General features: G+C 56.2%; 2 protein-coding genes across 11 annotated transcripts in view; one reads left to right on the forward strand and one right to left on the reverse strand.

Moving 5' to 3' along the window:
• Nucleotides 1–15,421, reverse strand: part of CFAP99 (cilia and flagella associated protein 99) — a 43,887-nt gene extending 28,466 nt beyond the window's left edge. For 2 of the 3 annotated variants that reach the window (XM_082464375.1, XM_082464374.1), the window contains exons 1-2: nucleotides 15,154–15,421; nucleotides 8,590–8,716 (exon numbers count right to left, since the gene is read on the reverse strand). In XM_082464375.1, the coding sequence (XP_082320501.1) occupies nucleotides 8,590–8,716; nucleotides 15,154–15,212 (186 nt within the window). In that variant the 5' untranslated portion in view covers nucleotides 15,213–15,421. Of the gene's footprint in view, nucleotides 1–2,024; nucleotides 2,558–8,589; nucleotides 8,717–15,153 lie in introns of those variants that run through there. The other variant, XM_082464376.1, reaches the window with a different exon arrangement.
• A 96-nt stretch (nucleotides 15,422–15,517) lies between these two features.
• Nucleotides 15,518–16,026, forward strand: part of ZFYVE28 (zinc finger FYVE-type containing 28) — a 114,481-nt gene continuing 113,972 nt past the window's right edge. For 2 of the 8 annotated variants that reach the window (XR_014264433.1, XR_014264434.1), the window contains exon 1: nucleotides 15,519–15,967. Coding sequence is in view for 6 of the 8 variants with exons in the window: in XM_082464336.1 (XP_082320462.1) it covers nucleotides 15,929–15,967 (39 nt within the window). In the remaining 2 variants the exon portion in view is untranslated. Of the gene's footprint in view, nucleotides 15,968–16,026 lie in introns of all 8 variants that reach the window. The other 6 variants (XM_082464333.1, XM_082464334.1, XM_082464336.1 and 3 more) reach the window with 5 other exon arrangements.

Here is a 16,026-nt window from a genome sequence, read left to right on the forward strand (position 1 = left end):
AGATCAGGATCCCAACAGATGTAAAACACATCAAAATAAACTCTCGCTAGCAGTATCATTCCCCTCCTCCCCCCAGATTTTTGTGGACAACCTATTAGATAAATTTTGGCATTCCCTTGCTTTATTTTGAATTTTTTATTATCAATGAAATTTTCATACGTTTACTGGACATTTATTTGTATTTCTCTTCTGTGAATTATCAATTTATATCCTTGGCTAACCTTTTTTATTTGGATAATATTTTTAGGAGCCCTTTGCATATTGAGGGAATTAACATGGTCATTAGTGTGATAGTTATTTGTCATAAGCTTGTAATTTTCCTTTTAACTTTGCGCAAAACATTTTTTAGCATATAGAGCGTAGAGGTTTTCACTTTGTTTTCTTTTTTTTTGGCTGCGCCATGCGGCATGTGGGATTTTAGTTCCCCAACCAGGGGTCAAACCTGTGCCCCCTGTATTGGGAGCACAGAGTCTTAACCACTGGACCACCAGGGAAGTCCCGATTTTACTTTGTTTTGAGGTCAAATCTACCTTTTCCTCTGTGATTTCTTCCCTTGTCTTTATGCTAAGAAAACAACAGAGTAATGAGATCATCTGAGGGGTCTTGGACGAGCCCAGGCCCTCGGGGAGCCCCGGACCCCACGCGTGTGAGCGGGGTGGCTGGATGCCGGGGGGCAGACAGCATCATTCTCACGCCCTCCCAGTCTCCGCACCACAGGGGCTGAAGGCCTGAGAGCCGCCTTCTCCAGCCGCTTTTGGGGGGGTTCTGAGCACAGTTGGGTTCTGCTGGTGAGACGTACTTGCAGGAGGGATGGGAGGCGAGAGGGGTGACGTTCCCCTCCTCCCTCGGCAGGGGCCAGGCCCCGACATTGACTCAGCCGCCCTTCCAGTGCCCCGAGTGGCTTCTGGGCTCCTGCGAGGACCCCATCTGATCCGGGGTAATGATGTACTCCTACGACCTGACCTCCGACCTCCGACTTCCGCTCCCGGGCTCCTCTTCCTCTTCTCCATTATCTGCACTTGTCCCCTGGGTGAACTCACCCGCTGTCAAGGCTGACACGTGCTGATTTCAAATGTGCGCCAGTGCGGGCCGGGCCGGCTCTCCCTGGACTTCGGAAAGTGCTGTCTGCTCCTGTTCCACCTCCCTGCTTGGGTGTCTGACCCCATGGGCTTTGCCCAGACCTGCCCTCCCCCGCCTTCCCGGCTCCATAAACACAATGCCTTGCTCCACCGTTCAGACCAAGCCCTTGATGCCCACCCCACCATCCCATCCCTCGGCTCCGGCTATGGGGTCCCAGCTGCTCTCCCGCTTCTCCTGCTGCCCCTCCTCAGTGTATTTTCAACCCGCCAGCCGCCAAGCAATTCTTTGTAAAATGAAAATCAGATCATGTCTGTCCTTCCGGAGAACCCTCCAGAAAAAGAGTACTTAAAAGGGCCGGCAAGGCCCAGCTCCCTCTGAGGCCCCCCCGCCCCTGCCTCCGCCCCATCCTGGCTCTACTCCAGCCACGCTGGCTGCCCTCTGTTTCTCCAACACGCGGGATGTCTCCTCAGGGCCTCCGCGCTGGCTGTCCCCTCTGCCTGCAGAGCTCTTCCCTGCACACTTGCTCCCCGACTCCCATCAGGTCTTTGCTCAGATGTCACCTGACCCGGGAGGCATCCCTCACCACCCCTCAGAGTCAGACACGGCCTGGCCCCCTCAGCTGGCAGCGCACACCGAGATTATTGCCCCTTCCCTGCTGGAATGTCATCTGGGCGCTCAAGAGGGAGGGAGTGGAGCGCCCTGCCTCCGTGGGAGGCCGTGGGGACCCCGTGACGTCCCAGTGCAGGCCGGGCACGGAGTGGAGGCTCCTCCCCGCGGAGCACAGCCAGGAGGGGGCGGTGGGGGGCTCTTGCTCGGGGTCAGCTCTGGTCTCAGCAACCAGGATCCTGCCTCATTTTCCCTCTCAGGCTCCTCTAACCCCTGGGCTGTGCCCACACCAGAGGGCATGAGCCCCAGCTGGGCCCCAGTCCCTGCTTTTAACTTACTGCACTGGTCAAAGGAAGCCCAGGGGGCCCGGAACAGGCAGCTCGGAAAGCAGTGCGTCAGCAGGGCTGGCACGGAGGACGCCCTGAGTCAGCGCTGCCCGGGCTGAGGCTGCATGACACCGTGGGATGCCAGCCTGCGGCCTCCCCGGCCTCCCAGGCTCAGACAACAGCAGCTCCACTTCTCGTTCACTTGAACGTCTGTGTTTGGGGGTGTGAATGTGTATTCTTAATACGGCCAGAGCCTTGAGCCTGCGGCTACAGGATGCCATCTGCCCGCGGTGAGGAGGTCAGGCAGGGCTGCACTGGCCCAGGGGTCTGGGAAGGTGGGGAGCCAGGCGGGACCTGACACTCTGGCCCACATGCCAGGTCTTCTCCGCCGGGAAGGTCAGGCCAGCAGGTCACAGAGAGGAGACCGAGGCCCAGAGGTGACACGCAGGTCAGAGGGCACTGAGTCCTAGACCAGGTCCTCCTGGCCAGGCTAGCACAGAAGGCAGGGTGAGGCCTGGACCCCACTGAGAAGGCCCCAGTACGGAGCCGGCCCCGAATCCTGGGCCAGCCTCGGTCACTGAGGCCAGAGGGCTACCACCCAAGGGCATCTGAGTTCCTGATACACTCTTGGGCCTTGGTCAAGTTCAGCGCTCCTGAGTCTGGGGACCGGGGCAGGTTCCGGGGAGAGTGGCAAGTGCTCCGACAAGGGTCTCATGGGCAGTCCTGGGGAGGGGCTGGGCTGTGGGCAGGGGAAGCAGAGGCCCACAGCCTGCCGGCTCTTCACAACCTGTAGTGCCTCCTACGAGAGATCCTCAGAGTTCACAGGCACAGCTTGTCTGCTGGAGCCACAGGGAAAGGACAGAGCTAGACCAGGGACCGGGGCCGGGACGCTGCTTTTACTGCAACCCAGGGTTTGAAATTCATATCACCAATACACAGGGCCTCCTGCTAATCAGTGATGCAAAGACCGAAGTCAGAAAAGTAGGCAGAGGAAATTGAGGCTGCCGGCTGCCCACAGAAGCCCTTCTCCCTTTCTTCCTGCCTAACAGGAGAAAGCTGTCTCGTTGGGAGAGAGGCAATGTGCCCAGCTAAAACTTTTCCGGGCCCCTAGCTGATGTGGCACATGGCTCCAATCAATGAGATCTGATGGCAAATTGCTAGGTGTGGCCTCCAAGAAAGCTCCTTGAAAGTTAGGGAGATTCAGCTGGTGCCTGCCTTATACTGTTTGCCTTTCTCCTCTTCTCTCTGGGATATGGATGCAATGCTGGAGTAGGGCAGCCATTTTGCAACTACAAGGCAAAGGGTACATTCTAAGGATGGATAAGCAGACAGGAAGGAGATTGAGTTCCTAATGGCACCACAGAGCTGCTGAACCCATCCTGGACTGCCTATGTGCAGACTGCTTCTTGTGTGAGCAAAGATACCTCTAATTTCTTTAAGCCACTGCTTTCCTGGTGTTGTTATAGCCAAACACTGTTTCCTAACAGACACAGATCCAAGCGATAGTTCAGAGAAAGAAATACTCATGAAAATATAACAGGAGAGGGACTACCCTCGTGGCGCAGTGGTTAAGAATCCGCCTGCCAATGCAGGGGACACAGGTTCGAGCCCTGGTCTGGGAAGATCCCACATGCCGCGGAACAGCTAAGCCCATGCGCCACAACCACTGAGCCTGCGCTCTAGAGCCCGCGAGCCACAACTACTGAAGTCCACGTGCCTAGAGCCCGTGCTCTGCAACAAGAGAAGCCACCTCAATGACAAGCCACGCACCGCAACGAAGAGTAGCCCCTGCTCGCCCCAACTAGAGAAAGCCTGCACACAGCAACGAAGACTCAACACAGCCAAAAATAAATAAATAAAATAAATAAATAAATAAATAAACTGTAATGAAAGTATGGGTTTTGTCTTAAAATATATATATATATATATAAAACAGGAAAAATGCTGATTATAACTACACCAACTGCCTTTTCCCACCTATTTGGTTGGCAAAGATAACATTTGCTAGCACGCTACGTAAGCAAGCCATAGGGGAACAAGCACTCCCCACCTGCCAGGTAGAGTGTCAACGTGGAGGTCTCTGTGGAGGGTCAACTGGAAAGATCTTTTGCAATCATGAGGGCCAATACTCTCGCACATGTGTTTTCTGGGACTTGACCCTGGGCGCGTCTGCCCAGGTGCAGCGGGACAAGTGGGCCAGTCTGTCCCACGGCGATTTGCAACAGTAAAGGACTGGAAACAGCCATGATCCCGTCCACGGGGGATGGCTGGGACGGTTCTGGCACAGCCAGACAGAAGGATGCTTATGGCTTCACGATAAGAACGTGGAACGGTCCCCAGGATATCTCGTTAAGTGAAAAAAGCAAAGGCAGGACTGTGTTACAATGCACTACTGTTTTGAAAAAGATTTTTAAAATACATATATAATTATATATAACTTTTAAACGTAAAATTTATAGCTTAAACAAAATTTTTCCAGATCTATTATCTATGCAAGACAGACCTGGACCGTCTCTGGAAGGAACCACAGGTCATTGGTCTCCTGGGAGGGCCAGTGTGGGAGCGAGACCCCCGCTGGATACCATTTTGAACCTTTTGGGTTTTGGATCTTTGATGTCAACGTATCAGGTGTTTATAAAAATATATTAAAATAAAAAATATTTCCTGAGCCCAGGTTTTCTCTGACACTATGGACTAGAAAGTGAAACAAGGCTTTCTGGGACTTGGCCACTGCCACCCCGCCACCCTGCCACCCTGGGCCTTCCGGCAGGAACCTGGGCTGGTGTTTCCAGGCTCCACCCACTCCTGCTATTCCCCCAACCTCTTGCACAAGCCCATTCCGGTTTCCCCTCCCCCCCTCCCCCCCACCCCTTTCCCTCGGCTGGGGAACTGGCCTTTCCCCACCCCTGCCTCACCCCCAGACTGTCTGACTGACCAGCTGCAGGGCACTTCTCCTGCCAGCCCATTTCGTTCCCCTGCTCAGCGCTCACCTGCCCTCCTGCCCACTGTTTGCTGAGTGGCCGGATCTCCTTCTCCCCCCTCCTCCCACCCCCAGGGAATCTCTCTCAAAGCCAGACCCTTCTGCGAGGGCTACTCAGACCTCATGGGCTTTCTGGGTACCCCAAGCTGACTGCTGTGCCTATCACACCCCACCCCTGCCCTGCAGGCCCGGACAGTTCTCTGGACGTTCCTACGCCCAACCTGGTGGTCCTGGTGCCTGAGCCGTGGTGCTGGGTAGCCCGGAGGAGTGACGCCCACCAGGCTCCATCCCCCTTATAGCTGGTGCACTAATGAAATGACACTTGTTCCAAAGAGACATTAACCAGTGGGGGTGGGCAAAGCCTGGGGCAGGAGGGAGGCAGGGTGGGAAGCACCTCCTCCCTCCTGTTCCCCACTGAGGACCGGGCGCTGGCTGGCAGCAGTGCCTTGTCGCTGGTGCCGCCCCCTCCTGCCCTCCGTCCTTTCTCCAGCTCCAGGCCCCCAGCCAGGTCCTCAGTGCTGTTCCCAGACGTCAGGCCACTTCTGTTTCTACAACCACTCCGCAGACTGGCATCTGTTTCTACAACCACTCCGCAGACTGGCCCCCCTCGTGCACGGTGCTGCTGATGGAGAACTTTCTCTCAATGGTAAATGGATCCCTTTCTGATCTTAGACCAAATCTTCTCCCACTGACATATGCTCTCTGTGCAGAAATGCCATCGGGACCGTGCCCGAGGGAACCCCTGTCAGAGGGCTGGGAGGCTGCTCTGTGTGTGTGTGTGTGTGTGTGTGTGTGTGTGTGTCAGGGGAGGGGTTCCCAGGCTTCAGTCTAGAGAGGGAGAGTCACCACACCCTGCCCCCAATCCGCAAATCCTTGGACTTTTCCCTATCTTGAGATTATTAATTATATCTGCAAAGATGGTATCTCAAAATAAGGTCACATTCACAGGTAACCGGGGTGCGGACGTCAACATTTCTTTTTTGGGGAGCCAGCTGAATCCACAGCCCTGCCCTTCCCCGGACTCTCTGCCAGTGGGTCTATGTGCTGTGTAATTCTCTGCCAGGTGGCAGTCTTGAGCCCTGGCCTAACAAGAGTGGTGTACTGCACCAATTTTCTGACAGCTGGAAGTAAAGGTACGTTGTCCAAACTGGGTCAGTTTCCAGTGTACCATTCCACTTGGACTTAGGATGGCTTTCTGAAAGGTTGTAAAAGACAGGTGCATCTGTAAAAGAAGCTGCTTCTCCGTCCGTCCAGCATAGGCACATCTCAAAGACTCAGATGGCCCCCTTGGAAGACTCAGGGCACCGCTGGGTCGGGGGCCGAGCTGGTGTGGTGCCTCCCTCCCCACGGCCTTGCACACGTCTGTCATCATGCCATGGCTCACCGGTGACAACTAGGACTCATTTACTATTAATAATCCATTGGATGTGGTAAAAAAAAATCCCCAAACTACTTTGTTTTTTTTTTTTGGCTGTGCCGTGCGGCTTGTGGGATCTTAGTTCCCTGACCAGGGATCGAACCTGCCCCCTGCAGTGGAAGCTCAGAGTCCTAACCACTGGACCTCCAGGGAATTCCCATCCCAAACTATTTGTTGTAACAAACCCACTTTCAGTAATTATTCTGGAGAAATAAGGACACTAACTTTACCACTTTTGCTGAGCGGTAAGGGATGCCTTGCAGGGCCTGGGGGGCCGGGGCTGGGGACAGAGGGCAGGACACCAAGGAGGTTCGCTGGAAATGGAGGGTGAGAAACGTGGGTGACACAGGGACCTGGAGTAGAGAGGTCTTTTTCTTAGGATGAGGGAATGCATAGCAGCTGTGGGTGACGGGAAAGACCCACTGAGGGGAGTGAGGCCGGACAGACAGAAGGAGTAGCCGAAGGGGCCGGGCCTGCAGTGGGGAGGGGCGGGCCGGCCGGGCTGGGGCTGCGCTGAGCTGTGCAAGGCCAGCTCAGACTGGGAAAGAGCAGGACTGTGGATGGGCCTGGCCTTGGCTGTTTTCATCATTCCCCCAAAATGCTTAGGGTCTCAGGGGAGAGTTTGAGGAGGGGGAGCAGAGACTGGGGGGAGGGAGGTGCAGCCCACGGCCCAGTCCTTGCTGACTGCCAGGCTCCAGCCGGCAGAGACATCCTTTTCTGAATGACACAGGGGAGCAGGGACTGGGGCAGCGGTGCCCAGCTTTCTCTTGTGAGAGAGGCTTTGGTTTCCAGACGCCCCGGCTCTGCGTGCACTGCCGGGGCCCTGCCCCCCATCCTGCCAACCAGGTTTTCCAGCTGATGCCCCACAAGGCGGCTGACGGAGAAAGGGAAGGTGGGTCTGTCTGCGGCACAGCAGAGGTCACGCCCCTGCAGGTGTATGGGGGTGGGGCCTGGCCCCAGTCACATCCCAGGGCCCGCAAAGCAGCTCACAGGCCTTGTTAAGCAGAGTAAGGGAAGGCTGCAGCTGGCGATTCACCCCATAAGACCCCATTTTCTCCTCCTTCCAGGGGGCGCGGCGAGGGGAATGGGGGCAGCAGGCCGAGTGGTAATCCCCGAGCGCTTCCCTGGGTGGACTTAGTCTCCTCTGGATGCCCCGTCCAACGGAGTCCACGGCCCGGAGTCCTGAAGGTGGCACCCCTGCAACGCATGCCCCTGCTCCTGGCACCTGCCCTTGACGGACGGACGGATGTGAGGTCAAGTCACAGGGAGGCCTCCAAGGTGCTAGAGCGAGGACAGACCTGGGCCCAGAGACTTCAGCCCGGGGTCTCTCTGCATATGCTTGAAGTGGGGTGGGCTGTGGTAGGACAGGGACCCCCGGGGCACGGGAACAAGAGCCGAGTAGCTCTTCCAGGTGTGGCTCCTCTGCCCCACGCACATCCCTGCCCTGGGGGACGAAGATGTCCCCCAGTGGAGGGTGCTGAGCCGAGGTGCCTGCGAGGCTGACTGCCGTCCACCTTCAGCCGAGGGTGGGACGACCCCACAGACGCACCCCGAGTTATGGCGCCCATGTCCCCTTGTCACGAGAGTAGTCAGGTGCACATTCTGGGAGCTAGGAACGCCTCCTGAAGCAAAGAGGGGGTCCCATCCCTGAAGGGCTCCCGAGATTCAGAGTGAGAGCTGACGTAAGCCTCTGGCTAGCTGGGAATCTCGCCTTGGGCCTCTCCTCGTGAAGGAAGGAAAGCGGCTGTTAGGAATGAGACTAAAAAGCTCCTGACAGGGCTTCCCTGGTGGCGCGGTGGTTAAGAATCCTCCTGCCAATGCGGGGGACACAAGTTCGTTCCCTGGTCCGGGAAGATCCCACATGCCACGGAGCAACTAAGCCCGTGAGCCACAACTACTGAGCCTGTGCTCTGGAGTCCGCGCGCCACAACTACTGAAGCCCGCGCGCCTAGAGCCCGTGCTCCGCAACAAGAGAAGCCACCGCAGTGAGAAGCCCACGCACGGCAACGAAGAGTAGCCCCCGCTCGCCGCAACTAGAGAAAGCCTGCGCGCAGCAGCGAAGACCCAACACAGCCAAAAATAAATAAGTAAAATAAATAAATTAAAAAAAAAAAAAAGCTCCTGACAGGTGTCACTGCTACGGCCTCCCCGTGAGCCCTGAGCCACCACTCGGACCCTACCTGCAGGGAGGTGGCCGCAGCCTCCAGGAACTGCTCGGGACTCTCCTTCTCAGGTTTAAATTGGTCCAGTAGCTTAATCACAGTTTCAATGCATTTTCCATAGTAGGCCATCTTCCCAGGTGGGACCCTAAAAGCAAACCATGACAGGTCACGCCCTCCACGCACCCAGGGCTGTCAGCTCGGCAGGTGGCAAAGGACCTTCACCAAACTGACAGGAGGTCCACCAGAGAGCCTGGGACCTCGCGGGGCGAGGAGTGTTGGAGGGAAGTGGGGACCCCGGCGGGGGTAAGCCCAGGCCCACTTCCTGGGCTGTGTCCCTGCAGGCCTTGGGGAGCCCGCCCCCAGGCTCCCACTCGCCCACAGCCCCAGCAGCCCTCTCTGCCCCGCCCCTGGAGGCTCCCTGGCTGCCCCACGTGGCCCCAAGCCCTCCAGCTGTGCACGGGTGGGGATGACCCCTGGGAGAGGCCAGGCCAGAGAGTGGAGGCACCTTGTGAGTCAGCCTGAGCGGCCCTCAGCCCACCTGGGGTTTGGTGGTGGATGACTCAGCAGGCCCTGCTCGGAGGGAGAGGGGGACCTAAACACAAAAGTTTGGGGCAAGGAGAATCCTCGGGTCACCATGTTCAATACCCCCAATTTAAAGATAAGGTAACCAGCACCCAGAGGGGATGCATAGCCGGTAAGTGGCCAGGCCTGAGCATTCCAGAAACAGACCAGCTTCAGGAGACTGGCTTGCTCAGAGCCCTTCTCTGGCAGACCCTGGAGAAGCCGCTTGGGGTAGGAATGGGACCCCAGGAAGTGGTTCTAACAGGTGACCCCCAAATTGTCCTCAGAGCAGGGTGGCCAAGCCCCCCAGGAGCTCCTCTCTCATCCCCCCTTGTTCCACGCTGATTGGGCAGCTTCCCTGGGTCACCGTGCTGCTGGCTTCTTGGGCCCCAGCTATTGGCAAAGCCAGGCTGCTAGTGCCCTGGGGACAGCAGGGGTACCTCTTCTCCACCCAACAGGCTGGAATGGCTCTGGATGGCAGCACCCAGACTGAGGCCCTCCAGGATGGAGACTGCGTGAAAAAACAAAAGCCACATACACTGACACTGGGGGTCACCAGTGAGATGGCCAATCCCAGCCAATCACGGTCCACTGGGTGAGTCCCCCCTCCCCACCATCACTTGAAAGAGAACGAAGGCCAAATGCCACCAGACACTGCAGAGAGCCTCTGACACCAAACTTGGAAACAGAAACCAGCAAAAAAGGAAGTAGGAGAAAGCAGACAACATACACAGCAGGAAAAACCCGGAAACAAACAACTATACCACCTCTGAGAGATGGAGAGAGATACGGTATCCAAGAAACATCTGCAGGAAAAGAAAGAGTTCTTGGAAATTAAAATATGACAGCAGGACTAAAGATATAAATAGAAGAGGCAGAAGATAAAGCTGAGGAAATCTCCCAGAGAGCAGAAAAAGATGAAGATGTAGGAAGTAGGAGAAAAACACCAAGAAAATCGGGGAACCACTCCAAAAGATCTGAATTCCAATCAACAGGAGTTCCAGAAAAATGGGAGCGACATAATGCAAGGGAATATCCCAGAATTGAGGGACAGGGTCCCTGAGCGCCCTGAAGCAGGTCGTGTAGGAAGGGACAGGAGGGGTGCAGGGTAGCGTCGGGCTCCCCAGTGGTAACTCTGGGCACCAGGGTTCAGGGAACCCATCTCCAACCAGGAAGAATGACGGCTCTGTGGATGGGGGGGGCCCTGCACCTGGCCCAGGGAGGGAGCCCAGAAAGGGGCAGGCTTGGGACTGGGAAGCCAGAGATTTTCCAGGAAGGTGGCAGCAGGTGGCAGGCCAAGGGCCCCAGAGCACGGGGGACAGGGGTTACAAGGGGAGCTCTGCACCTCTCAGGTCCCCCGTTTTGGAGCAGTTTTACCGAGGCTTTGACACCTGCCCTCATCAGGACAGGGAAGGAGAGACTCCCCTGGCGGTCCAGTGGTTAAGACTCTGCACTTCCGATGCAGGGGGTGTGGGTTCAATCCCTGGTCGGGGAACTAAGATCCCACATGCCATGCGGCCAGAAAAAAAAAAAGGACAGGGAAGGAAGCTCCGCAGCTGCCTGCCTGTCAGCCCAGGGGATGCGTCCCCACCCCTCTGCCAGCTGCACTCTTGGGCCCCAGCTCCACCCAGCACAGAGGCTTGACTGGGGCAGCTCCTTAGGGGCTGCTTCAGGGCCCAGCCCCAGCTGTGCATGGACACAAAAGCCGGCAGGAGCCTCTCCCGAATGAGGCCAGAAGAAAGGCCTCTTGGAACTCGGAAATGTGCTGGAAATGGCTTGAAGCCCTGATGCCGAGGGCAGGCCCTGGAGACCACCTCTCAGGAGGGTCAGTGGATCCGGAGATGGGGTCTATGGAAACCAGGGCAAACTGCATGAGCAAAGGCCAAGACCCAGGAAGGCTTATGGGGGTGCCCAAGAGTTCCTATTTCCACATCAGTTCTTGTCCCGAAGTGCTCGTGAGCCATGGGTGCTGAGTAAGCCAGCTGCCGGCACCACCAGGACGCGTCACTGCCTCAGGGCAGGTGGTAGTGCCGCTTTCTGAAGTGCGGGAGGTCTGGGAGGAGTGGTCTCCGGTCAGGGGAGTCCCCTTCCACTCCATCCATCACTAACACATCCTCCAAGTTCTCAGCTGCCGCAGGACCCAGCGGGGTCTCCTCAGCCTGCCCTACCCCTTCACAGCCCAGGGTCACCGTCCCTGGACCCTCTTCCTTCCTCGCCCCAGCCCTGTCCACTTGGGCTTCTCACTGGCTCAGAAGCCCCATCACATGTGTCTCCAGAGCCTCAAATACTCTTCTTTCTGCTCTTCCTGGTGAGCTCCTAGGCATCCGTCAACACCCCATTCAAATATCACCACCTGTGAAGCCTCCCTTCCTCCTCCCTTAGCTCTCCCCTTCTCTGTGCCTACTCCGAAGTCACCCAAACTTCCCTTACACTCCTGTGAGCCTCTGGTGCAGGGCCCTGCCTTTTCACCTCTGAGTTCTCTGCCCTTACCCCAGAGCTGGCACCCAGTGAGAGCCACAGAATTGTCTGTGGAATGAATGAGGGACTGTAAAAACATACAAAAGGATCAAGCACCCTAAATGGTGCTTGTATTTCAATCTGAAAGACAGCTTTAACATCCAGAGATAGACCTACCCAAAGATCATAGTAGTGCTTTTTTAAACCTTTGCTTCCACAGATCCTACAGTTCAACAGAGTTCAGTTTTACTGTCTCATTTAAATGAAAAATAATAGATGTCCCAATAATATTTACTAGGCAGGTTAAAGTGGAAGAGAACAAACCAGCCTTGAGCTGGGGGTTGGGGTCGGGGGGTCAGTCTCTTCATCCCCAAGGAGGATTTTCTGCTTGTGGCAACAGCTGAGGCCCAGGCTGGGGTCTAAAGTCCTCCCACCAGCCACTCTGCCTGATCCCAGAACTGTGTGAAAGAGGCACCCATGTCAACACGATAAAGGGAAATAGCAGTCACATTCCAGGGCTCAAAAGGCGAGTCCTGAACCTAGGTAAAAAGTCTGTTTTTATGGAAACAATGTTAAGGATTGAGTTTTTCTCCTCCTCCCACCCCATTGTGGTCATGTGGCGGGCTGCCCTGGATGGGCTCAGCCTGGAGGAACGGGATGGAAAGTGCCCCCTCTTGTACCTGACATGGGCGGTGAGAGTGCACAGTCTGCGTGTGTGTGTGCGTGCGTGCGTGTGTGTGTAGGGGAAGCTGCACCCAGGCAGGAGGGCTTCCCTGCCCTCCCCTCCTGTCCTGGAGCTGGAACATTCTGAAGAAAGGATGACTTGATGGGCCCTTTAGTGATGATGCAAGTCCAGGAGGAGCAAGAAAGCCACCCAAGCCCTCCCCGCATTCACAGGGACCTGGATGGAAGGGACCGGAAGCAATGAAAGGAGGGGCCGGGTGGAGGATACGGGGGGGGGGGTGGGGTGGCGCTGTGGCTGCTGGGCCCTACCCCCCTGCAATTCTGGTCCCCTGCAAAACTGTCGGGCCTGAGGGCTCCTCGGGGTGGGAGCTGGGCACCCCACACCTGGCACAGAGAGCTGCCCATGCGGGTGGACATTGCGAAGAGACACTAGAGTTCTGCATTCCCACTGAAATTAGCCTATAATCTTAGTCAAAATAGTCACAACTTTCGGTAGGAAACAGGTATTGAAGTTCATCCAATCCTGATGCGTGCTTTTAGCACCTCAGCTTTATTTTAACGGTGTAAAACCATACGTGTGGGTAGGGAGATTTAATTCCCAAGCTTATTGTTTTTTTAATATTAATTTTAACTCCACTCACAGGACTTGACTGTCCCATATTTAAGAAAACTTTAAAGGTGGGCTGGACCAAGTCTTTTCTTAGCAAATCCTTTACAGACAGAAATGAGATTACATGAGGAGATTTAAATTCCATCAGACACACACTAGTTCAACACTCTCAACCACTAGAGAGGCTTCATTTACATGGATCCCAAATGTGTGTTAATTAAAATACATTCTTTTCCTGGCTTTTAATTCTGATTAAAGCCAGTCTACTAAGGATTTCTGCTAAGTCATGCTCTGATGGCTTTGCTTAAAGTACAGACCCATGTGGCAGGTTTTGCTGGTTGCTTTTCAATCTCCACTCTTCCTTTCTTCCCGAGTAACAAAACCCTGATTTTTAGTTGAGTCTATTGCTGCCCAACTGAAAGATGACATTTCCTAGCCTTCCTGGCATCTGGGTATGCCAAGAAGTGGAAGAGTTAGAGACTTCCGGAAAGTCTCCTTGAAAGGGAGGAGCATACACTTCTTCTCTTTTCCACCCTGCTGCCTGGACTCAGGAGGTGATGGGAGGAACTTAGGCAGCAATTCTGGACCACGAGGAAACATGCAAAGATGGCAGAAGAGCAAGCTAGAGGAGCCCAGATCCCTGATGACTTTTGGGGGTGTCATATCTCCCAAGATTGCCTCCCCATGGACCTATTTTATGGAAACACCAATAATCTTGTTTGGGTCACTATGATGTTGAAATTTTTCGTTGCATAAAGCTGAATCTAATCCTAACTATACACCCATTTCCCTGAGGTCAGCCTTCATCCTGAGCACAGTTTCAAACTGGGAAGCATAGGAAGGGAGGCTCTGAGCAGCAACAACAGTCCCAGACTTGGAGTAGGCCAAGGGCACACCCACAGAGTGTCTACCCAAGTTCTCGGACTGGAAACAGTGGCTGGGGGAAGAGCAGGATTTATGGGGGATGACTGGGAGTGCAGTTGGACACGTTTTGTTTGGGGGAATTTGGTAGACATCCAACTGGCAAAGAACAGGAAAAGGGGTCTAGAGTCGTGGGGCAAGGTTCAGGCTGGAGATGCAGGTTTTGGAAGGTCAGGAGAAAATGGTTGTTTATTGAACCATGCGACCACAGGAAATCATCCAGGGAGAGGGTGGATAGAGGGGCTTCCAAGGACCGAGTCCTGGGGCTCTAGTGTCAGGATGTTGAGGAGCAAGGAGATGCCAGCCAAGGAGACTGAGGAGGAGCAGCCACAGGAGGAGAGGCAGAGAGTGAGATCTGTTCCAGCCAAGTAAGGACAGTGTGTCCAGGAGGGGAGTACTCAGCTGGGACACTTGTTCCTGGAAGAGGCGGGGCTGAGCTCTCATAGCTGGATTTAGCAACATGGAGGTCAAGAATGACTTAGATAAAGAGCCTGGGAGGAGGGGCTGGGTGAAAATCTGATTGGAGCAGGCTCAAGAGAGAAAAGGTGGAAATGAATTGGAGATAAGAGGCACCTCCGGAGGGGTTTTGCTCTTTAGGGGAGAAGTGACTGGGTGGTAGCTGGAGGGGAGTGGGGAGGATCAATCAGGTACTCAAAAACGAACACGGAGGACTGCCAGCACTCAGGGAAATCTCACGGCTGCCTGTGCCTAGACTCACATTGACTCTAATGGAATAAAGGGGCCAGGGAGTCCAGCCCATCTGAGCACCTGGACCCTGGGCCAGTGATACATGAGCAGCAGAGAATAAATCCTCTATCAAGAGAGCGTTACCTCCCTCTTGTGCACCCTAAATCTGCACGTACCCGAAGTGGTGCTGGGTGGGGGCAGGGGAAAGCGCAAGGCGGTTGGGGGAGGGTTCCTTCCTACAGCCAGAGCGCAGCAGCCTCTTTGTGCCTGATTCTTCAGGTACCAGAGGGAGTTTAATGGGAGACCACACACTTGTTTTTAACTTTCTGCTTAGCACTTAATAGATTCTTAGATTTTGTTGATTGTTTTTATGGATCCAAATTAGGGCATGGCTAGGGGAAGTAGTGAATATGGGAGAATATCTTTTTAAAAAGCATCGTTTATTGTGGCGATTAAAAAAAAAAAAAAAGCACCGTTAACTTTAGTCAAGGAACTGGGAAGAAGACCAAAAAAGGTGGTGAGCGAAAGCAAGAAGATGGGAAGCAAGAAGGACGAGAACTGGCCCGCAGATCTAGGGAAGTTGCACGTGGGTGGTGCTGGTGCTGAGAGGACGCGCGCCTCGCCCCCCTTTCGGGTCTCGCCTGCTTCCCTTCCCCGCGTACCTGTCAGCGGGCTCCGCGGGCGCTCCGGAACCTCCCTTCTCGCCACCGCCCGGCCGCATAGCAATTGCAGGGCTTGCGGGCGCGAGGGGGCTGGGGAATAGCAGTGGATCTCCCCTTCCACTTCTGCTCCGCCAGAACCCCGGCAACCCTCAGGGCAGGGGCGGTGCTGGGGCGCAGTTTGGGCGTTGTCACTTAGCAACCTCTGCACGCTCCGGAGCCGTCCGCGGGAAGACTACAACCCCCAGAATGCACAGCGCCCGCGGCCCAGAAAGGTCGCCACATTCAGGGCCCCTCCTTCCCCGCAATGCCCATCGGGACTTGTAGTTCTCGGCCCCTCCAGGCGCGCCGGGTCGCCTGCGGGGGAGCGCGCCTCGGGCGGGGCGCGGCGCGGCGCAGCGACCGGATTGGGCAGCCTCGGTGGCTCGCGGCTGGTCTGGGGCTCGCGGCGCGTCGGCGCATGTGTGGCTCGGGCGGCGGTGGCCGGCCGAGGCACCTGGTGTCAGTGAGCCGCGAGGAGCCGGCGCCCCCGTGCCTGGTCAGTCCGCGCGTCCGCCTGCCCACCGGGGTCTACGGGTCAGTTCCGCGCGCAGCTCTCCGAGCATCTCCCGGCGGCGCACCTGCTCCGCGCACCTGACGCCGCCCGCCCCGCGCCCCGGGTCCGCGCGGGACCCCGGCCCGGCCCTGCCCCGCGTCCGCCCGCCCCGCGCCGCAGCCGGGCCCAGGCGCAGCGCTGCGGAGGTGAGGGCCGCCGGGGCCGGGCCGGGCCGGCGCGGCGATGATGAACAGGTTCCGAAAGTGGCTGTACAAACCCAAGGTGAGCGGACCCGTCCCTCGCTGCCGAGGCAGATCCCCTTTCCCGCTCGCGACCGGCCT

Source organism: Balaenoptera physalus (assembly GCF_965194825.1).
Source record: "Balaenoptera physalus genome assembly, chromosome: 5".
Classification (NCBI taxonomy): Eukaryota; Metazoa; Chordata; class Mammalia; order Artiodactyla; family Balaenopteridae; genus Balaenoptera; species Balaenoptera physalus.